Source organism: Chiroxiphia lanceolata, chromosome 5, assembly GCF_009829145.1.
Source record: "Chiroxiphia lanceolata isolate bChiLan1 chromosome 5, bChiLan1.pri, whole genome shotgun sequence".
Lineage (NCBI taxonomy): Eukaryota > Metazoa > Chordata > Aves > Passeriformes > Pipridae > Chiroxiphia > Chiroxiphia lanceolata.
Window position 1 is genome coordinate 40,401,454 of NC_045641.1, and position 19,802 is coordinate 40,421,255.

The 19,802-nt window shown below is 34.7% G+C and overlaps 1 protein-coding gene and 1 long non-coding RNA gene across 4 annotated transcripts in view; one reads left to right on the top strand and one right to left on the bottom strand.

The window, feature by feature from the left end:
- The window catches only part of PTPRQ (protein tyrosine phosphatase receptor type Q), a 131,462-nt gene that overhangs the window by 48,439 nt on the left and 63,221 nt on the right, over nucleotides 1-19,802 (top strand). For all 3 annotated transcript variants that reach the window (XM_032689172.1, XM_032689171.1, XM_032689169.1), the window contains 9 exons: nucleotides 2,224-2,505; nucleotides 3,592-3,774; nucleotides 4,485-4,586; nucleotides 6,985-7,105; nucleotides 10,801-10,961; nucleotides 11,385-11,530; nucleotides 18,294-18,459; nucleotides 18,930-19,220; nucleotides 19,461-19,736. In XM_032689172.1, the coding sequence (XP_032545063.1) occupies nucleotides 2,224-2,505; nucleotides 3,592-3,774; nucleotides 4,485-4,586; nucleotides 6,985-7,105; nucleotides 10,801-10,961; nucleotides 11,385-11,530; nucleotides 18,294-18,459; nucleotides 18,930-19,220; nucleotides 19,461-19,736 (1,728 nt within the window). The remainder of the gene's footprint in view (nucleotides 1-2,223; nucleotides 2,506-3,591; nucleotides 3,775-4,484; nucleotides 4,587-6,984; nucleotides 7,106-10,800; nucleotides 10,962-11,384; nucleotides 11,531-18,293; nucleotides 18,460-18,929; nucleotides 19,221-19,460; nucleotides 19,737-19,802) is intronic.
- LOC116787504 lies at nucleotides 299-7,046 on the bottom strand. The gene is made up of 3 exons (XR_004357313.1): nucleotides 6,945-7,046; nucleotides 6,720-6,809; nucleotides 299-456 (listed from the first exon to the last, which is right to left on the bottom strand). It is a non-coding gene; the product is annotated as an uncharacterized LOC116787504 (long non-coding RNA).

A 19,802-nucleotide genomic window follows, 5' to 3' on the forward strand; every position in this document is an offset into this window, starting at 1 on the left:
AAATAATAACAAAAGCTGCAGGAATCAACGAATTTCAGTTGTGATTGACAAATGGAAGGAAAGCTGCAGAGCTGAGCTTACCTCACTGAAAACGTGTCCCTAGCACCCACCTAAACTGTAATATTTCTGACTTCATCTTATTTTCTTTTTCTTTTTATGTTATCATGTGGAAATCAGGTTGGTTTTGAAGCATCTGAACATGGCACCTTCCACTATTCATAGGCCATGTTGCTATCTGTAAGCAGAGATGCTGATGAAGATTTTTTACACTGAATGATATTATATACCATTGTTTCTGTAGAATTTTGGGGGCTTTATTAATTTTAAGACTGATCAATAGTTCTAGCGTAGTGTTTAATGACATTTTTTGAAGATTTCTTGATCTTCCTTAATCGCTTGCAAGGCGGTCTCATCCCATGAAGGCACTGGGACCATAGCTGAAGTTGTCATTGGCTTCTGCAAAGAAAACACATGAATTTGATTTACAGAGCAGAGTCATGAGTATTAATCTTTTCTCATCTGTATCAAGTTTGCTTTTTCACTTGTTTCAGCAAAGTTATTTCTAATTTTTACCAAAGTAATGCAGAAGGTGATTTTCCATTTGTCATTTATATCTCTCCTTGAAAAATATGTTATAATACAAGCAAAATAATTGAGTGCCAATAAAGGAGAGGAAAGGATTATGGGATTAAAAATCATGGGGATTTATGAAGTTTAGGTGATTTGAATAACCACTCAAAATATCAAGTTCAACACTGAAACTTAAAGTACTTGCAAGTATTTTTTAAAGTTGCATGCTTCTATGCTATTAGTTTTACAGAGGAAATGTATATCACAAGAACAGAAAATTACTTGTCTAAATATTTTTTTCTCTGAAAGTTTACAGTTCCTTTGCCTCTGAGTCTTAAACAAATTTTTCAAAGTAGAGTTTCAGGCCAACAGTTCATCCATTTGTAAGAGAGGTGTGTAAGGCTTGAGGAAACTAGTGAGAAAACCAACAATAATTCCTGCCTTTTTTATGAGGCTATGCATAATTATTTGTCTTCTCCTTCTTGTTCTTTAGTTTTCCTGAGGTAATTCAGGCAGAGATTCGCGTCTCCTAACCAACCTCGAACTGACAATTTGTTTGATTCTTGAAAAGATAGATACCTCCAAATAAAAGATTCACTACAACAGTTTTAGATAACCTGTGTTAGGATTGAAGGTACTAGGCTGTTGCATTGAAATATTGTACCATGCCAGATAAATTGCAAAATGTATTTCAATTAAAAATTAAGCTTCTTCACATGGGAAATATCCATGTGGGCAGTCTTGTCATCCACAGAACAGTGATCTGTTACAGTTAACACTTTCCATTCATGCACTCAGAAATCAGGAATGAAAGTGGATTGTGAGACCTTTCAGGCAAAAAAAAATTCATGATAAATTCTGAAATATCAGCATATAGGTAATTCGTACACAAACTGAATCCTATAATCCTGGGTTTGTAGTATTTCTTTTTTTTTTTAATTTTATAGACAGGTTGTCTCAGGGGTGAAGTGATGAAGCCTTCAGAGGAATCAAAGTTGACATTCAGAGTTGATTTTATTCATAAGTGCAGCCCACTCCTTCAATGCTTCCATGCTTTATTAGCTTGCTGGAGCCACATGAACTTGTATATTGCCAGTAGATTTAGCCAACACACTATCCCAGAGCTGGACTTGTTTTGTACATGACCTTCACACCAAGATTTACACCAGGGTCACAAAAGGGAATTTAGTTACAGTGCGTACAGTCCCTTTTGTTGTTCAATAGTTGATTGAGTGAAATAAGAAGGGTGGCTATTTGTGTAGAAAGCAGTAAGAGGGCATGAATCTAAATTTAAAGAACTGAATATGAGGAAGACAATGAGAGGATCTGAAGGATCAGTCTGCACGAGATCAGTAGAGAGATTTTTTTTCCTAAAAGATGCAGTTTTAGATAGATTTAAAAGTGGATGAGAAAAGAAATTCTTGAAAAGCAAAAGTGTTGTGACTCAGAAAGATGCCTAGTTTTATTAGTGGAAAAGAAGACATACTGAAATTAACTGAGATAAAAAGCGTTAAGGCTTTGAGGAGAGTGAGAGAGTGAGCGTAGTCCTTTTGGTTCAATTAGCTAATTTAAATGTTAGGATCCAATAGGTTTATGCTATTAGCCCTGTATTCAGTTAATTTAAAGGACTTTTTCCTGATTTCTGTATTGCAGAACCAGACTCCCCACCTCGAAACATAGAATTAATAAATGTAAGTGCAACAGAAATAAATCTGAAATGGTTACCACCTGAGCAGCCTAATGGTCTCATAACTCACTATGAAGTTCTGTACAGTGATTCCAATGATTTTTCTATTAAAAATGCCTCATCTACAAGTATATCACTAAGTGAAATGAAGCCATATACTCTCTACAATATCTCTGTAAGGGCATTCACCAGACTTGGCCATGGGAATCAGTCATCTTTCCCACTTCTGGTCAGAACTTCTGAAACTGGTGAGTATATTATTTTTTTTTAAAAATGAAAATTTTCCAGAATAAACTACTTTATGATAACCTTTGATGCCCAGGAGATAAGAATAATTAGTTTTAGAAGTACTTGATTGCTTTGCAAAGCAGTAAGTTTGAATCCTGTTTTTTCTCTTTCATAAACCAAGCAAAACAGCAAGGCCAGCTGCTATATAAGGGATGGGGAGCCAACGCTTCACATCTATGAGACAGGTCTGAGGTCTAGGCAGGTCTGAGGTCAAACCAGGAAAGAAAGTTAGCAGGTGCAGTGGCACTAAGTCAGACACAGTTCAGTGACAGCTGGGCAGGTCTGTAATGGTGGAGCCAACCCAAGGCCAGACTGCAATGTCAGTCTGCAAGTCAGGGAACTGATCAGTGGGTCCATGGCCAAGCGCAGCCATGACAGTGATGAAGCAGGAGCTGTAGCTCAAACAGGGGCAAAGCACAAGAGCCACCTCTGAAAGCAGCTCCCAGAGGCCAGTGGTCAGCCCCGGCTGCAGCCTCCCTGCAGCATTGCTTGGGAGCCTGTTATAAGCAAGGAGGAGGCAGCCTTTGACGCTATTGCTAAGCTGGCCCTGAGCCCCAACAGCCAAACCTCTGAGAGGACATGCTTTCAGGGCTCTTAGAGCAGGCTTCCTTTTTTTCATACAAGTGTTTATACTGTTTGTATAGATGACCCAGGCAAAAGAAAAAAAAATGCATGTTGATGATGCAAAGTGTTAATCATGGCAGCGCAACATGGAAAACCTCATAACAATAGCTAACATGAAGAATTGCAGTGATAGTTCTGGAGCATTAGAAGGAAAGTTTAGTGTCATGCTCTACATTTTTTTCATCTCTCATATTAGGATGATTTCTATCAATTATTTTTTTAAATGACCTTGTTGTTATGCTGTCTGTCTGTTATGTGTTCTTGATCTTCTGATTCAACCTCTTCTAAAATGTATTTTATCCAAAAAAATATAATGCAAGTCCAAAGGTTTGCAATGTTTCTTTTAAACCACTTTACAGAAATTCTTCACAAATCAATGAAACTAACTGAAATCTTGTATGAATATATTTTTTTTCTTCTAGTTCCTGATTCTGCACCAGAAAATATAACCTATAGAAACATTTCATCCATGGAAATTGAATTATCATTTTTTCCACCATCCATTCCCAATGGAATTATACTGACCTACACAATATATCTCAAGAGGACTAATGGGACTGAGCAAAAAGTTATAAACACTACTCTTCTGACATTACGTATTACAGGTCAGCATATAATGATCTGGAACTTATGGCAACTGTAAATTGTTCTGGGAAGTGTTCAACAGACAGATGGAGATAAATTAGTTCGTTGGTTGGACATGATCCTGCTTGTCCTTATATAAAGTTTTTTGCTGCCTGTCTGAGAAATAACCCACTGTGTAATGTGGTGAAATGGACCATGAATGATATAAAGTCTAACATATATCCATTCTATTTTAGATGTTTAAAGTGCAAGGAATTTCAATAGATATCTTTGCAGATCTATCATTGTAACAAAGTAAACCCTCCCGTCACCAACATATCTTTCTGATCTTAATTTGGGTAAAAATATTGGACAAAAAATTCTGGATAAAAAACTTCCCTTTCTACTCACCTTTGCTTCTTTTTCTAAGTTCTTTCACTATTGCTGAGGCATGATGCAACAGTTAATGCTGGGAGCTCAATATCTTAACCACTACATTTTCAGAGTACAACCAAGAACAAGCTGAAAAGCATTCTAGGAATACGAAGTATAAACTGGTAATTAGAGCTTTGTCCCTGCTTTTGCAAAATACTTTGTGTTCAAACTTTCTTAATGCTTATTTCTATCTCTAATGACACAGGTCAGTGTAAGTGATAGGCCTACTCAGCACTTCAAAAATACTTATGGTCCATTAAAAAACTGATTTGTTCCACTAAATGGTTGGTTCATTGAATTATTCTTTTTTATTTAGATTTAAATAAATATGCAGAATATACTGTAGAAGTGTCTGCTAGTACCAGAATGGGGGAGGGCCTTCGTAGTTCACCTCTGCACATACTAACTGATGAAGACGGTAAGTCAGAACAGAAGTTGCAATGTATTCTTGTCTGCCTGTATTCTTAAATTACTCTTACACTTCATGTCAGTTATGTTTAAGTCCTATGCGCTTTTTTGGCAGTTACGTCTCTCTATTGCTGTGTCAGTCTATCTACACACGAACATTCTTTATGCCTCTCTCTCTCTCTCCATCTATCTATCAATATACTTACCAGTACAAGCAATGTGAAACGGCACAATTGCTGTGCATGGACATTTGGTCTTACCAATATCTTATGAATTTGAAGAATCTAAATTTACACATATTATTATAATCTAAGACACTGCACAGTAGAATTAAATATTGTGTTTGGTTTTTCAGACACATGAGAGCTGAGGAAAGGGAAAATCACAAAAAGGGAGCTTGAATGGTCCAGGGACATTTATGCGGATTTTTTTTCTTTGGCGATTTTTGTATTCTTCTAAACAGATGCGTGTACAGATACACATAGATACATGTAGAATTATTCACATTATGAAAATGCTCAAAGTCCATAATCTGTAGCACTGGACTCCCAAACTGGGCAGGGGCGTGTTCTGCGCTGCGGGCTGAGGATAGAACACATTTGTTGCAACCCCTGCTGATTTGTACAGTAGGTCACAAATTAGCAGAGGAACCTTAGAACTATTTATACTTTCAGTACACAATTTAGTTATAGGAAGTTATCCTTGGTCACCTCTATAGTTTCTGCAGGGGGAATCATGAAAATAAATTCAAAGCAAAAATCTTAAATTAGGTGCTGTGACACATTTTGGAAAAGCCTGTGTCTCTCTCTATCCATTGTTTAAAGAGGAAGTCTCTGAGAATCTATACTAAAGTGGCATTGACACAAACGTCCCTCCAACCATTCCTAGATTAAGTTTCTTTTCATGTTTTAGGAAACACTGATTTGCCTAAAATTTCATCTATTGACGATAATGGATCATTGCATATCTTCAAGATGTTGATGGGCTTACATTCACACTATCAGTAAAAAACATTTGCTCAAGAGTTATGTTGCTGGAGCAGATTAAAAACAGCTGATTTGGACAAATCTATCTTTTTCACAGAGTAATTTTATACAGACCAATGTAGTTTCTATTCTTTAGCAAAAAAATATCCTCTCAATAAGAATTGTAGAATGAACCAGACATGCCAAAAAGACATGACATTCACTGTATGACAGATCTTTTATTATATAGTCACTGAGGATAATATAAAAATTAAAACACTAAATACAGCTGTCAGAATTTTTATCTAGTAAATACAGACACTAAATACAGTGAACCTTTGTTCATGAAAAATACAAAATATTTTTTCATAAATGTAAAGACTTATAAAATCTTTATGCCAATTTTTGAGATAGTGAAAGATGTAACAAGAACTGAAAAACAATAATATTTATAATACACCACATGTTCCTTATTCACAGGAACACAGTGTTCCAAGGTTCAGACCAAATGTTTCATAGATTTGCTAATAGTTATGCTCATATTCTCCATTTTCATGCATGACTACAGCTATGACCTGAATTTTTAGTGCATGATGCTCTTTGGTTTAATTTGAGAAAAACAAAAGTAATTCTAATTTTGCTTCATAGTGATACATAAGTCCGTGACTCAAGATGAAGAAAAATATTTATTTTTTAATAACATACAGTATCACTTATGCATACATAGGTATATTTTCCTCAGCAAAACTAATACAAACTTTAGAATGAAATCAAACATGGTCTAACATTTTTGTTTACTTACAATGTTTCCCCACACAGTCGTGGTATGGTGTCACGTAGAGGTCATCTTAAAGTTAATTTTAAGGGTCTCAGTAAATGCCTGTCTTTTCATTTACCACTGTGATATGTTAAATGTATGAATGTGGTCCTTATTTGATAAGTGAATAAATTTTACTGCTGCTCAGTATCCCACAATTTTATTGTCTCTCAATGCTATGCTTATCCATTCTTCCACCTTTTGGTGCTTTGTATAATTCTTTACAGCACCTTTTTTTCCTCAGAGGAGCTATTGTGCTATATTTTACATGTGTTCATACTATAAAGCTTTTGCTTTTATTAGAATGGGGAAAAAATTTACAGCAATATACTTGGACTGTAGGGGAATCACTGTAACCTACCCATTGCTCTGTTTTCTCATGAAATGTTTTTTCCATTGAATCACAGAAACAGATGTTCTAACACCACCATGCAAAATCTTCTTTTATCATCTGTCAGAAAAAGGAAAAGAAGCTGTACCTTAACATTAGCTGATGGATACTGTCCCAATGTGGTACAAAGTTCACTTTCCATCACAAATAACTAAAAACCTATTTAAGGATGCTGCATATCCCATTGATCTTAACTGTTTAACAAGATGTTGTGTCCTTTTCTCTCATTTTATAGCTCCGAGTTCTCCTCCTCAATCCCTCTCTGTAAAACAGTTGTCGGGTGTCACTGTGAAGTTGTCATGGAAACCTCCACTGGAGCCAAATGGAATTATCCTCTATTACACAGTTTACGTCTGGTAAGATTTTCTGGAAGTGGTTCTGAGAATAAATATTAATCTGTAACCCATCAGGAATGTGGGGGTTTTCTTACACAATGTGTTGATTACACGTTTTTGGAGAACGAACATTCATTCAGCACTTACAATACTAGACTTTTGTATATACAAATTTAGAGTAGCTGAAAATTGGGGTATTAAATATTTTGTAAGCATTTTTCCAAAAGTTATATTATAGTAAATGAATTAGATTTTATACTAGAGCATGGTGACTATTTTCATTATATTCTGATTAGACCTACTGCAAGGCAGGGCACAAGCCCATGCTGAATTGTCAAGGAGATTTGAAATAGGCTTAAAACAGAAAAATATTGCCCCTTTTTATAGAAAGTGTGTAAGAGCCATGTTCAGAGTCTTTGTATGTGCTATCAGTTATGTGTACTGCTATATTTTGTATTTATTACATTCATAGCAAATGAGTATTTTTAACAGATATTATTCATTTGCTGTGCTTTGGTTTTTTCTATCTTTTCTTTTTTCCTATTTTTTTCTCCATCATCCCTCCTGTGGTATTTTTTCACCTCTGAAAAGGAATTTTGTCACTTTAAAACTTGCAGCTTCTGTCCTATTCTCTGTATAACATAGTTTAGTCTAGTGATGTGGCATCTCTTCAAAGATCTATCTATAACTTCTACTGGGAGTGAAAATATTTTGTTATCGATCACTTTTGATATATTACATTCACACTGTACCATGTTATTGCCACTACTAAGGTGCGGGAAGTAAATACTGAAGTGCACCTTATAAGATGTGTACCAGATGTGCAAATTCACAGTTATTATAAACACACTACTACTACATTTTTTATTTTATTTTTACTTGGCAGTTTCAAGATAGGGTTTGGCCTCAGTTCCTACTGATTTTTTTTTTTTTTAATTATAGCTTTAGTTAAGTTGGTGATAAAATGAACAGGAACGAGCTCGTCTTCCCAGAAAAGTTAAATTTGTCTTCTCTTGTTACTTCTACTGTACTGGGAATGTCTGTTGCTCTTTAATGACAAACCCCATTTAAATTAATGACTGTCGAGCTAGAGAAGAGTTACTTCATGATAAGGGCTATGGTTTTGATTCAAGCTGTGTTCAAAGACTTGAGGTTATACAACTTTTCATCCTTATATTCTCTTATAACTTACCACTTTTGTTATTATGACAAAGGATTTAGCAAGAATTACTTTTTAAAAATACCTCTTAATTGATCCATCTGACTAAATATTTTAATTAAGCAACCATATAACTTTTTGCAGTAGACCTTGTCTCTCTTAATTCCATATTCTCCTTGCTCTCTCTTATTTGTCATACTGTGCCATATCTAAAATTAGAGGGGCTTTAGGTATCATGTTAAGACAACGACATTGGAGAAAAACTCCCATTGCATTCAAAGGGGTCATAACTTCACTGCTTCCTTGAGGGGGAGGGAGGGGTGGAGGAAGGAGAGGAATTTTAAGTATTTAACAGAACTGTCTATATGATTCCGTAAAATGCATTGCAGTGTGAGGTTTGACAAGATAAACTGCTGTGCCATACAGTTGCTGCTTTTGGGAGGTATTCAATATATTTTGGAGGATATTGTTAATCCCAGTGCTTCTCAATAAAGCAGAATGATGAAGGTTACTACAGATGTTAAATAAGCGTTCCTCCACTTCGCTTAAATATTCTGCAACAGTTATAGAGAATTTGGTAACTTTTCTTTAGCTAATCCAGAACAAGTATCTACAACTACTAGAATAGAAAGAGTAACATCTGGAACGTTTTCAGTGTTGTATTTCATGGTATTTGTCACAGGACAAGGTGGTTTTGGGTGCTAGCAGGTAGTAAAGCCTGTGTACCTTGAGTCTACAAACTCGTACTGCCTAAGTCTGTAATTCTAGAGTATTAAAGGCATATTTACAAAATTGCCAAATTTTTATACAGCTGTTGTCTTTTGCCATTATCCTTTTCAGCAAACTTCTGTCAGATAATTATTGACTAGATCTACTTCGAGGTAAAGATTTTTAAGAAAATATGGTACCTGTCTTTGTCAACTGAAAGTATGCAATTTCTTAGAACCTCTGTTACCTGCATTTCTGAAAGTTCTGATTTAAAGTTTTTAATTATTTTTTCTTCAGTAAAATTCCTTGGCTTAGCTGACTCTGCTATGTACTTTCTTTCTCATTGTCTGCAAATACTGCACTCACTTTGATCAGTGTTTTCTTATTTTTATGGCAATCTCATTTGTTTCTAAGCAGAAAATCATCTTCTCTTGAAACACCTCAAGCTTTTGTTCTTCGAAATGTTTTTTTGGCAACTAATATGTTGTAAGAATGCAGTTTCTTGGAGCAGAAATGTTTGCAGCACTAAGCAGTGGATTTTCTTCTTACCTGAATTATAACCAGATGTGGTTTTCCATACTAAGAATATAATGGGCAAAGATCCAGGAAAAGATGTCTTTGTATAGAATTTGATAACTGCAGCTGCAACCTTTTGTATCTTTTTACAGACTATTAAAAGTGTCAGAAGTTTGGGAAAAATGTAAATTTTAACTTTCTCTGTTACCAAGAAAATTTCCCATGTCAAGTGACATTCAATTCCACTCAAAATCTGAAAGGGTTAGAAAGAATTTTTTTTTTCATTCTCTCACATTTTCTCATTCCAGTTGTTTTTATTTCAGATATATTAGATGGTGATCTTTGCTAATGGGACATTAATTCCTTATCAAAGGATGAAAATTGGCCCATCTGATAATTTTGCATCACCTTTCTCTTTTTTTTTTTTTTTTAATTAGAACCCATTTTCATTTGTGAAGAGCTCCATGGTGATTGCTGGAGCAAGATATTTGATTTTAGTTATCAAATTATCATCCCTGTGTGAAATTCTATTGGGGACACAGAGCACCTACTCATACAGAAATCTTTGCAGGAATGGAATGTTCGATAGTGGGATTTTTTTCCTCCTATTTTTTCTTAGAATATTGCATTAACTTTACAAGGAATAGCAGACTTTTTGAATTCAAGTTAGTTACTTCTTGTATCTTATTTTACTTTCTGATAACCATTTCATACCTATGCTAATACCAGCATTTTATTAATGTTACATCTTACAGTCTTTCTAGTCGGGTTTTGACCTTACTGGAGTTCCATTCTGATCCCCTGCTACATTCCACCAGAATTAACTCAGCACCAGCTAATTCCTGTTCCATATCATCTTCTATTATTCCATTTATAACTTCAGCCTTCTGACCAATTTCACAGAGTCACAGTAGGGCGTGCTCCCTGCTATAATCTTTTTATATTTCGCTATTCCTGTCCAGAGAGACAGTTTAGTTATGCCCTACTGTGTCCTTCCCAAGGGTACCACATAAAAATTTCATAGGAGTTAATAGATGGAAATGGTCCTCCTTAATATTCCATACAATCATTGTCTTTGTTGATTTTTTTGTTGTTGTAATTTGCAAATACATTTCTGTGGAGGTTTTATGTGTTTTTTAAGAAACAACATTAGGAGCCCTATTGTGATGCAATGGTACAAATGTGAGCTTTTCAATATAAAAGACAGAAAGAAAGACTAATATACTTGTATTTACCACAGTATTGCATTTTTCAATTTTATAACAAACACTATAGTTGTATACATATGGAAACGGTGTGTGTGTATATTATTAATAAAATACTTTTGCTTCAGGAATAAAATGTCAAAAAGGAGTGTTAATGTAACAGAAACATCATTGGAGTTCACAGACCTAGAATATAACTATGAGTATAGTGCTTACCTAACAGCAAGTACAAGATTTGGAGATGGCAATATAAAAAGTGATACTATAACATTCAGAACTTCTGAAGGAGGTAAGCTTAAATAGAGTATGAACCTCTATTTTCATTCAGCCTTATATTTCTCTCAGCCTTGTTTAAGCTAAGAAAGCCTATCATCTATAATTGGAGTATAGAGATGTAACTTCGTGAAGTTCCATGTCAGTAAATTTACTGACATCCAAAGCTGTAAGTACAGGAAAAATTCTATAAGAAAACACTATCTGTTTAAAAATGCAGCTAAATACAAATGTGTCTGATAAAGTGTTTTAAAAATTCATTTATATATGCTTTTTTTCCTCATCATGTCCAAAAGCAGTTTTTATACCATAACCAGAAATACATTTAATTTGACATAGGATGCTGTCAAATCTATAGTGGATGTTTCTCAGGCACTAAAATGTACAAAAATCTTGAGGTACAAAGCTTTCGGTATGCTAAAACTCAACATTTTTCCAGCACCAAGTGATCCACCGAAAGATGTTGCATACAGAAACCTTACTTCCACATCAATAATGCTATTCTGGTCTCCTCCCCAAAAGCCTAATGGAAATATACTGTACTACTCAGTTTATTTCAAAAATAATTCAGGAATATTCATACAGGTAAGCTTATTTTTATATTCTTCTTTGGTAGAAGTCAATGAAATGTTCTAATAATTCATTAAAGATTAACTCAATTTTTCTAACTATCAATATATGTTTTTTAATATTTCTTTTATCATTATGTAATTTCTTCACTTATAAAGACAGAAGCACATCTTGTAATCATAGATGTTACATTGTCCATCTCATAGAGCATTCATCTAATTAAGCATTAAAGCCAATACATTTTGTGTAATATTTTATTATGCAAGACTTATGTATACATGTATGCACACATACATTTAATACATATATCCTCTTAACATATATAATGGATAGACACAAGACCTATTACAATCATGTCACACCTTATGAGTGTTTATTTTAGTCTAATCTATCAATTTGAATAAATTTCTGTAACAGTTCTGGTTTTAGTTTTTGATTAATGTTTGTACAGTCTTAAAAATAAGAAGTTAATGTGAAAGTAGGGAACACATTTTAATTTCATATTTTTCTTACTGTCAAAAGAAAATTACTGTTTAGTAGATTGAGATATAGGAATCTCAATATCTTTGTTTCAAAGATATTGAGATTTTTACGTTAAAGCTTAAAGAACAAAATGTTATAAGTAACGTTTTGGTGATCCACACATTTCCTTGTAGGATTTTTTGTTCTGTTTACTTTCATTCTTATTTATGTGCCACACTTATTAATTGTATATATAATTTTTCTGTTCTGTTTTCTATGAATATATTATGGTACAAAAATATAATAAGAGAAACAAGCTTTCCTTACAGGTTTTTGATCACAAGTTTTACACATATGGAAGCAAAGAAAAAATATAAACTCATTAAGAAACTTATGTATGGAAAATAACCTCTACTGCATAACTTTATGCTCAAGATATGTCCAGGATGAGGTATACATGTATTTGAGAATAACTAGAAGAAATATTCACAAATATTATAAAAACCTGTGATTGAATAATTGCTAACATACTTCAGTGTTTACATTTCTTTGACTTCTGTGAAGCTGTATGGTTGCCAGGCTCTGCATAGTTTCATATGCAAGCAAGATTGTGCCATGAATTCATATTCTGATATTTAAAAATCGGGGCTACAGTTCAGATGGCAGACTGTTTGCACAAACTGTGCTAGCAACAGCATTTTTTAAAAAAAATCCTTGGAGAAACCTTTACATCAGAGCATTACATGAAGTAGCCTGTCCTGTGAAGAATGTCTGCATTTGTCTAATTCTTAGAAATCTCAGGAGATTTTAGAGGACCACTATGGAATTGGACTAGTCTTGCCTTCAAGAAGGCTGAACTCTGAGGTGAATGAGGAAGGTGAAGCTGATACACTGAGAGCTAAAATCCCTCTGGATGGGCCCAAGACTCTGGAAATAAAAGAGGAAGATAGGGAAGATGAAGCAGAATAGTGTTGGCCCAGTCAGGTGAGGGTCCAGTTTCATTATGGTGTGATGTAGTTGGGCAGGGAAAAGATGGTGGCACAAGTGGAAATTACTGCTGCTCTGGCACACTATGTAGTGCATGGCAGAAAAGTGCTGACAATAGCTCTACTTCTGTGTGTGGAAACTACCTTTTTCATCCTTTTAACTTTGATTTTTTATCCTATCCCTCTGCCACCAGAAGATAGGTTTCAGCTGCTGTTGCATCTGTCTATTACTGCCCATGGAATATGACCATAAATCTCTCAAATCATGATTGAATTTTAATCTGTCTGCTTCCCTTAACTTCTTTTGCCCTTCACATCCTGTCTGTTCACTGTTTACACATGACAACTACCATATCTACATTGCAGTTCTATTCTATACCTTGGAATTCCTGTGGATGCAGGACAGATTTCAAACAGATGAAAAGAGGCAACTAATTTCTGTCAGATATTTTATATTTCTCTTTTTACAACACAAAAATGCATGTGTGAATGTCAGTCTGATATGTGAATATATGTCACATATATATGACATATACAGACAGTTGTGAGCTACATAAGTGTATGCAAACATGCAGCTTATGACCATCTGGAACTTAGAAATATAACCATGTATTTGCAAGTCTGTTGCACACATTTGGAAAGAAATAATCATCAGTTAGAAAACTCTGCATTGAGGTCACCATTCTGCTTTTGTTTATCCAAACTGTATTTTCAGTTCTAGAAATTATCTATGACAACTGAAAAAGGAGAGGATCTTTCCATATTTCAGGGAACCCAGGCTTCTCAGATGTGCGGTTATTTCAGGGAACCCAAACTTCTCAGACGTGCAGTTGAAGGCAGCCAAACACTTCCAGTCTTTAATCTGCTTCTTTGTCAGGAAATAATGTCAGGGGTCCAAGTCTTTAACCATATCTTCTAGATGCTTGAAAAACCACCCTTGTTGAAGAGTATCAAGAAAATTAACATATACCAATGCTGGCATAATCTGAAGTAGCTACAAAAGTCATATTAAACCTGGTGTTATTCTGTTGTCTCAATTTCTCCCTTATCACACATTCTCAAACTCCTCAGGAACATTAAAACCTAATTAATAAAAACCACAGAGTGTTAGTATTATAAAACCAGGAAGTTAGTAGCTGCAGAGTGAAGCATTGTGTTTAGGGGAAAAACCCCATAAACATAGCAAAATACCTGAGATAAAAAATGCGTTTTTCTCCTTGACATTATGCAGAAACTTGCAGGAAAGCCATTTTTTCTTTAAATAAGAAGATGTTATATACCTTCATAGGTCAGAAAAATAATGTATAGTTTCTTTGCTCTATAGGTCTACATGACAAATCACACTGCAGCTGCCCAGCCAGAAGGCCGGGGATGCTCAGACCTAGCTTCAGAACCAGAACAGCAGAAGGAAATATTTAGTGACGGAGATTGGATTTGAGGATTTTGGTAGATGTGTGGGCTGTTTCTATGGGGATTCTGGTAGGTTGTAAAAGAAAATGTGTCAGAGAGGGAGGAATGACTGGTAGCCAAGTAGAAGAAACCATTACATACATAGGGTTAGGTTCAAGTTCAGGTTTATCTTTTATCTTCTGCTGACATAGGTCTAGGGAAAATGCTACCTTTTGGTATATGTTTGCTGTTGTGTTCCAGTGCAGTAAAGATATAGCGTGTATGCTCACAAAGAACACTTCATATGCAGATGACATGACACTGTAGCTTTTCTTCACATCACTTCTCTGTGACAGTGCTTTCTTTCACTGTTTGCAATAGCAGCTTTGCACATTTTGCTCCACAATGCCTTGCCTGGTGCTTGAAGCAATCATACTGCCCACATTCTCAGTCTTATTGAGGAAAAAAGTAATTATGGAAGTAATTATCTTATAGCTAAATACTGATCTATGAAAGATATCCTTGACTTGAATAAACTCTTTTATTCAATTTCTATGTACTTGTGTTTTGATTAACAAGAAAGTGGGAAAGGTGCTAATTATGAATATAAAATTATGCTTGGATAAAGTTCCCCAGTGTAGGAATTTCAGTACAGATGACAATTGTCCTAGTCTGCCAGGGGAACCAGGAGCTAAGTACTGAAAAAATTTACAACCCTTTCAAGCAACTGAACATCAAAACCCAAATCATCCAATGTGTACTTCAAGCCAATTGAAGTGACCATGACTGGATACAGTTCAGAGTGAAATTCAACTTGGATTACCCTTGGGATGCAGAAAAAGGGATGCAACCAATGTGCTATATTAACAATCAAACATTTTCTTTCACCAGTATGACCACAGCAGGGATAAAAAGGGGAACTTCCCTAAAATGCACCACAAATTTTTTAATACATGGCCTCAGAATGGTACAGCACACAAAAAAGAAAATATCTTCGCTTAGGTTGCTACTGCAACAGTGTGCATTATGCTCCTTGAAGGATGGCTTGGATTAGACCTCACAGTGTCACCACTCTCATCTGAGTCCAATATGTGAGCCTCTGACTGAAAATAAGAGTGCAATATTATGAACCTAAAAAAGAAAGCAGAAGAGGGAGAAAAAGGTTAACAGTGAAGAACAACAGCACTGTGTTTTCTGTGTGCAACTAATTACAGCTTTATGCCACTGGAAATATCTGCTGCTTCCTGAAGAATATACTGAGTTCTGCTGACACTTTCATGGCCTGTGTGTATTGCTTACACTTAGCTGCTTTTAATAATCTGATACTTTGCTATGTCAAAACTTCTTTCATGTATGGATGAAGAAAGGGACTGAAGGAAGAATTTCTTCAGCTGTAGCCAAAGATCCTAAGCTGTTTGCTTTCATCTGGAGCCACAGTTAATTGTAAAACTTCCTATAGTGTTCTATCCCCAGGGTACAATTAGTACAAGTTTTGTCTTTTCTCAGTTTGTACCCACACAGTTCTTCCTGCTCACTGTTACTCGTAATTATGTGTTCCTTTTTTTTTTTCTATTATTTTGTCATATCAGAAGTTTGAGATAATCCCTGTTCCTTGGGCTCTTCATAGTAAAGGAACTCTCTCTTAAAATAGTTTTTGTTGAACCAACAAAACCCTGTTGTTATAATGTTCACATTGGTTCACTAAGTCCTTAACTGCCAGACAGCTGGCTAAATTGTAAAGGTATGCTTTTTAAACTAAGAGTTGAATTTTCAGCTGTTCATACCAATAAACTCCCATTAAATCTAGAATCAAAACTCGATGTGGTACCCTTGACATTTTTACCTTGAAAACTCAGATAATTATGAAAGGTCTTATTAAAAAAATCTGATTGTTAGATATTGTTATTATAAATTATTAATTATTTCTCATTACAATATCTAGTAATAATAACAACAGGATGGTATTAGAATGCTTCTTCTGGGCTAGATGATATTTTCTGTCATATTGTGCTTAAGCATCAGAAAGTTTAATTAAATACCTTAGAATTCTACTTTCTGTTTCCCATATCTTAACCTATGCAAGTGTAATGCAAAGCTCTTCACAGCCTTTTCAGTTAGTTATGAAGACAGTGTGAGATTCAAACTACTTTTAGAAGAAAATCATATATTAAGGTGGAATGGTTTTGTATTTTGACTGTTATTGACTTAACCTAATCTTTCAGACAAAACTAATGGTGTGCTTTAAGTCAGTTAATAAGAGTGGATATAGAAACTTATACCACCAATTCATGCAGCTTCTGTTCTGCATTCAAAACAAAGGTTTAAATTTTCATTGCCAAACAAACTATTTACTTATTTATATTATCTAAGTACTAGTGACTGTAGGCAAAACTAGGTCTTCAGATATTAGCATAAAAATCACTGAATGAGAGTGTGACTTCTTGTTTTCTGCAAAAATAAAGTGATCTTGTCTGTACAAAAAATTGGCGAAGTATTTCTTTAGATATATAATTGATCTGTATTGGTGACAGAGATCAAAATTGGATACTGTACTATCAATTTGCACAGTACTGACTCAACTGTGTGGTAAGCATATTACAGTGACTTCTTCAGTAGAAACTTTCCTCATGAGAAATATAACCCATTTTTTAGTATGCAGTTTCAGCATGGCTCTGTTCTTATGTGATGTTTCTGAATTTAAATACTCAAACATTACTGTTGCATTTTTCTGCTTTAATAAGTCTTCTCTCGCAGCCTCTCTCTTTTAGAAAAGAATTTGGTTGAAAGCTAGCTTTGATTTTAAAAAGGTGGGGTGTGTGGATAAGATCTAACACCAAAAATAGGAAGCAGGCCAAATAACTGGAATGTGTACTAGTCAATTCATCAGGGCGTTGGGCGAAATCCAGTATCCCCTGAAAATATTGCTATGTAGAAAAATCAGGACTTTGGTCCTGAGGAGTGCTGCCCATGCCATCTGCTCAATGGGGCAATGTGGCTGCCACAGAGGAATAATACTGACACTCTCAATCAGGAGCAAAAATTTGACTTCCTACACAATGCTGGAGCTGAATATGCTCATGGGCTACATAACCTCAACAATTTTCTAATCATGAACCAAATTGTGTTGGATCATCTAAATTAGATTCCCATAATGAGGTGGGTGATTCAACACATTCAGTTATGTGGTAAAGCTGACCTTACATAAATAATCTGATTTATGTTTTTTCTTTTCATTTTCCCAAAGAGTTGATTCTAAACAGGAATAGCTTCCTTAGAGGGGCTGATCTAAAGCACTAACCTGCTGATACAGTCACAATTTTAGTGATATTTTAGTGGAATTAGATTCTGGTGCAATCCTTTCATTAGCAAGTAACTGAACAAAGAAAAAATTTCTGTTGATGTCTTGAGTTTAACATGGTCCACTGGGTATAGACATTTGCATTAGAGATAATGGCATGTTTTTATTGGAAGGGACAACTAACAAAAGGAACAGTTTATGAAGTAGTGCAGTAACATCTCTACTGCTGGAAGTTTTAAATTCAAAATCTACCCTCATAAAAATAGAATAAAGTGAGAGAAGTCCTTTGATTTGTTTCGTGATGATCAGGCAAGGCAGTAACATGTATGATCATTTAATCTATGAGCAATTAGTGGATGGTACATTCTTGATGCAATATGGATAAACACATTGTAATATTACAGATTTAATCTGTGAATTGGCATTCAACAACTACAAACAATAGGGGGAGTCATTACATACTCTGTGTGCTTACAAGGAGTAACAATAGGAGTCAAAGTGTAGGTTTATTTCTCCTGAATGCTATGGTAAATCATATCTGGTGGTGGTGATGGTGACAGCTAAATGGGGAACTAGAAAGAGAAATCAATGAATAAATAACATTTTCAGTGGCAACGTTATCCTTTTTTTTTTTTCCCTTTAGAATTTCACAGCTTATGGTAATGACAGCAACATCAGTATGCCCCCGTTTGTAGTTCTGGATGACTTGGCAAAATACAGCCATTATATTTTATGGTTAACTGCAAGTACAGTTTTTGGAGATGGAAACAAAACCAGTGAAAAAATAGATGTGTATACGGATCAGGATAGTAAGTTAATAACTTTTTTAACACTTAGTATATCAGTGCTCACATTTATTAAACATTCTATAACTTGAAAATTATTTTACTGTTATGATGCCAATGTAAAAAAACCCAAACAAAACAGTAAGTGTGGTTTTCAATGCTGCAGTATTTTTTTTTCAAGGAAGGCATTTTGATCTGAGTCTTTATTTTGTAATGCTAAGAATGTAGTTCACAAGCAATAAAAATATTGTCTTAAACAATCATTAAGAAATTTTTCTTAAAAAATTTTAACATAAATGATTATTCATGTATACCTCCAAAGTATTTTATTTTTTATATTGAAACATAAGTTATTTTTAAAAGTTGTAAAAAATATGACAAGTGACGTGACATTTTCAGACTAATCATATTTTGAAGAGTGATTTCTGGTTTGGATTTGGATGTTTCATTACTGTAATCCATGCATTTCATTTTTTGTGTATTATCTCTCATAGTCCCAGAAGGTTTTGTTGAAAATCTGGTCTATCAAAACATTTCCTCATCTTCTGTGAATGTAAGCTGGCTTCCACCATCCCAGCCAAATGGTTTAGTCTTCTTTCATGTTTCTCTAAGTTTAATGCAACTGGGAACCAGTAAGGTTTTGTCTTTCCTTACTTACAACACAAGCATAATGTTTGACAATCTGGAGAAATATACCGATTATGTTCTGAAAATCACACCAGCCACTGATAAAGGATCTTCTGAACAGCATACTCTAAGTCTGCATATAAGAACTGATGAAGATGGTAAGATAAAGATATTTTATTCATTTCTACGGAAATGTAGTAAAAAACCCAAACAATTTTCTAAAAGGAAACAAAAATATTGTTTATTTTTGTCATGTTAACTTGAAGCTTTTTGGGTATACAATGACACAAACAACTGCTACGCATTTCTATTTTGACACCATGAAACAGATTTTTTCATTGTAACTTATATTTTCCTGATGTTATCCCTATTTTTCTCTTTCTTATTTCTTCACATAGTCCCAGAATCAGCACCTATAATCAAAACATTTTCAAATCTCTCAACTACCTCAGTTATGTTTTCATGGGACCCCCCTGTTAAGCCAAATGGTATCATAATAAGTTATGATTTAAATTTATTTGGACCAGAAAGGAATAACTCATTCTCTACCACCAATAATTTTATCATCTTGGAAGACCTTCTACCATTCACATTGTATAGCATTTATGCAGCTGCAAGAACAATAAAAGGACCTGGTCCATCTGCTGTGCTTCAATTCTACACAGATGAGTCAGGTGAGCAAATTCAATTGTAACCAACTTTGAAATATCAGCTCTATGTTACTGCATCCATCTTAGGTC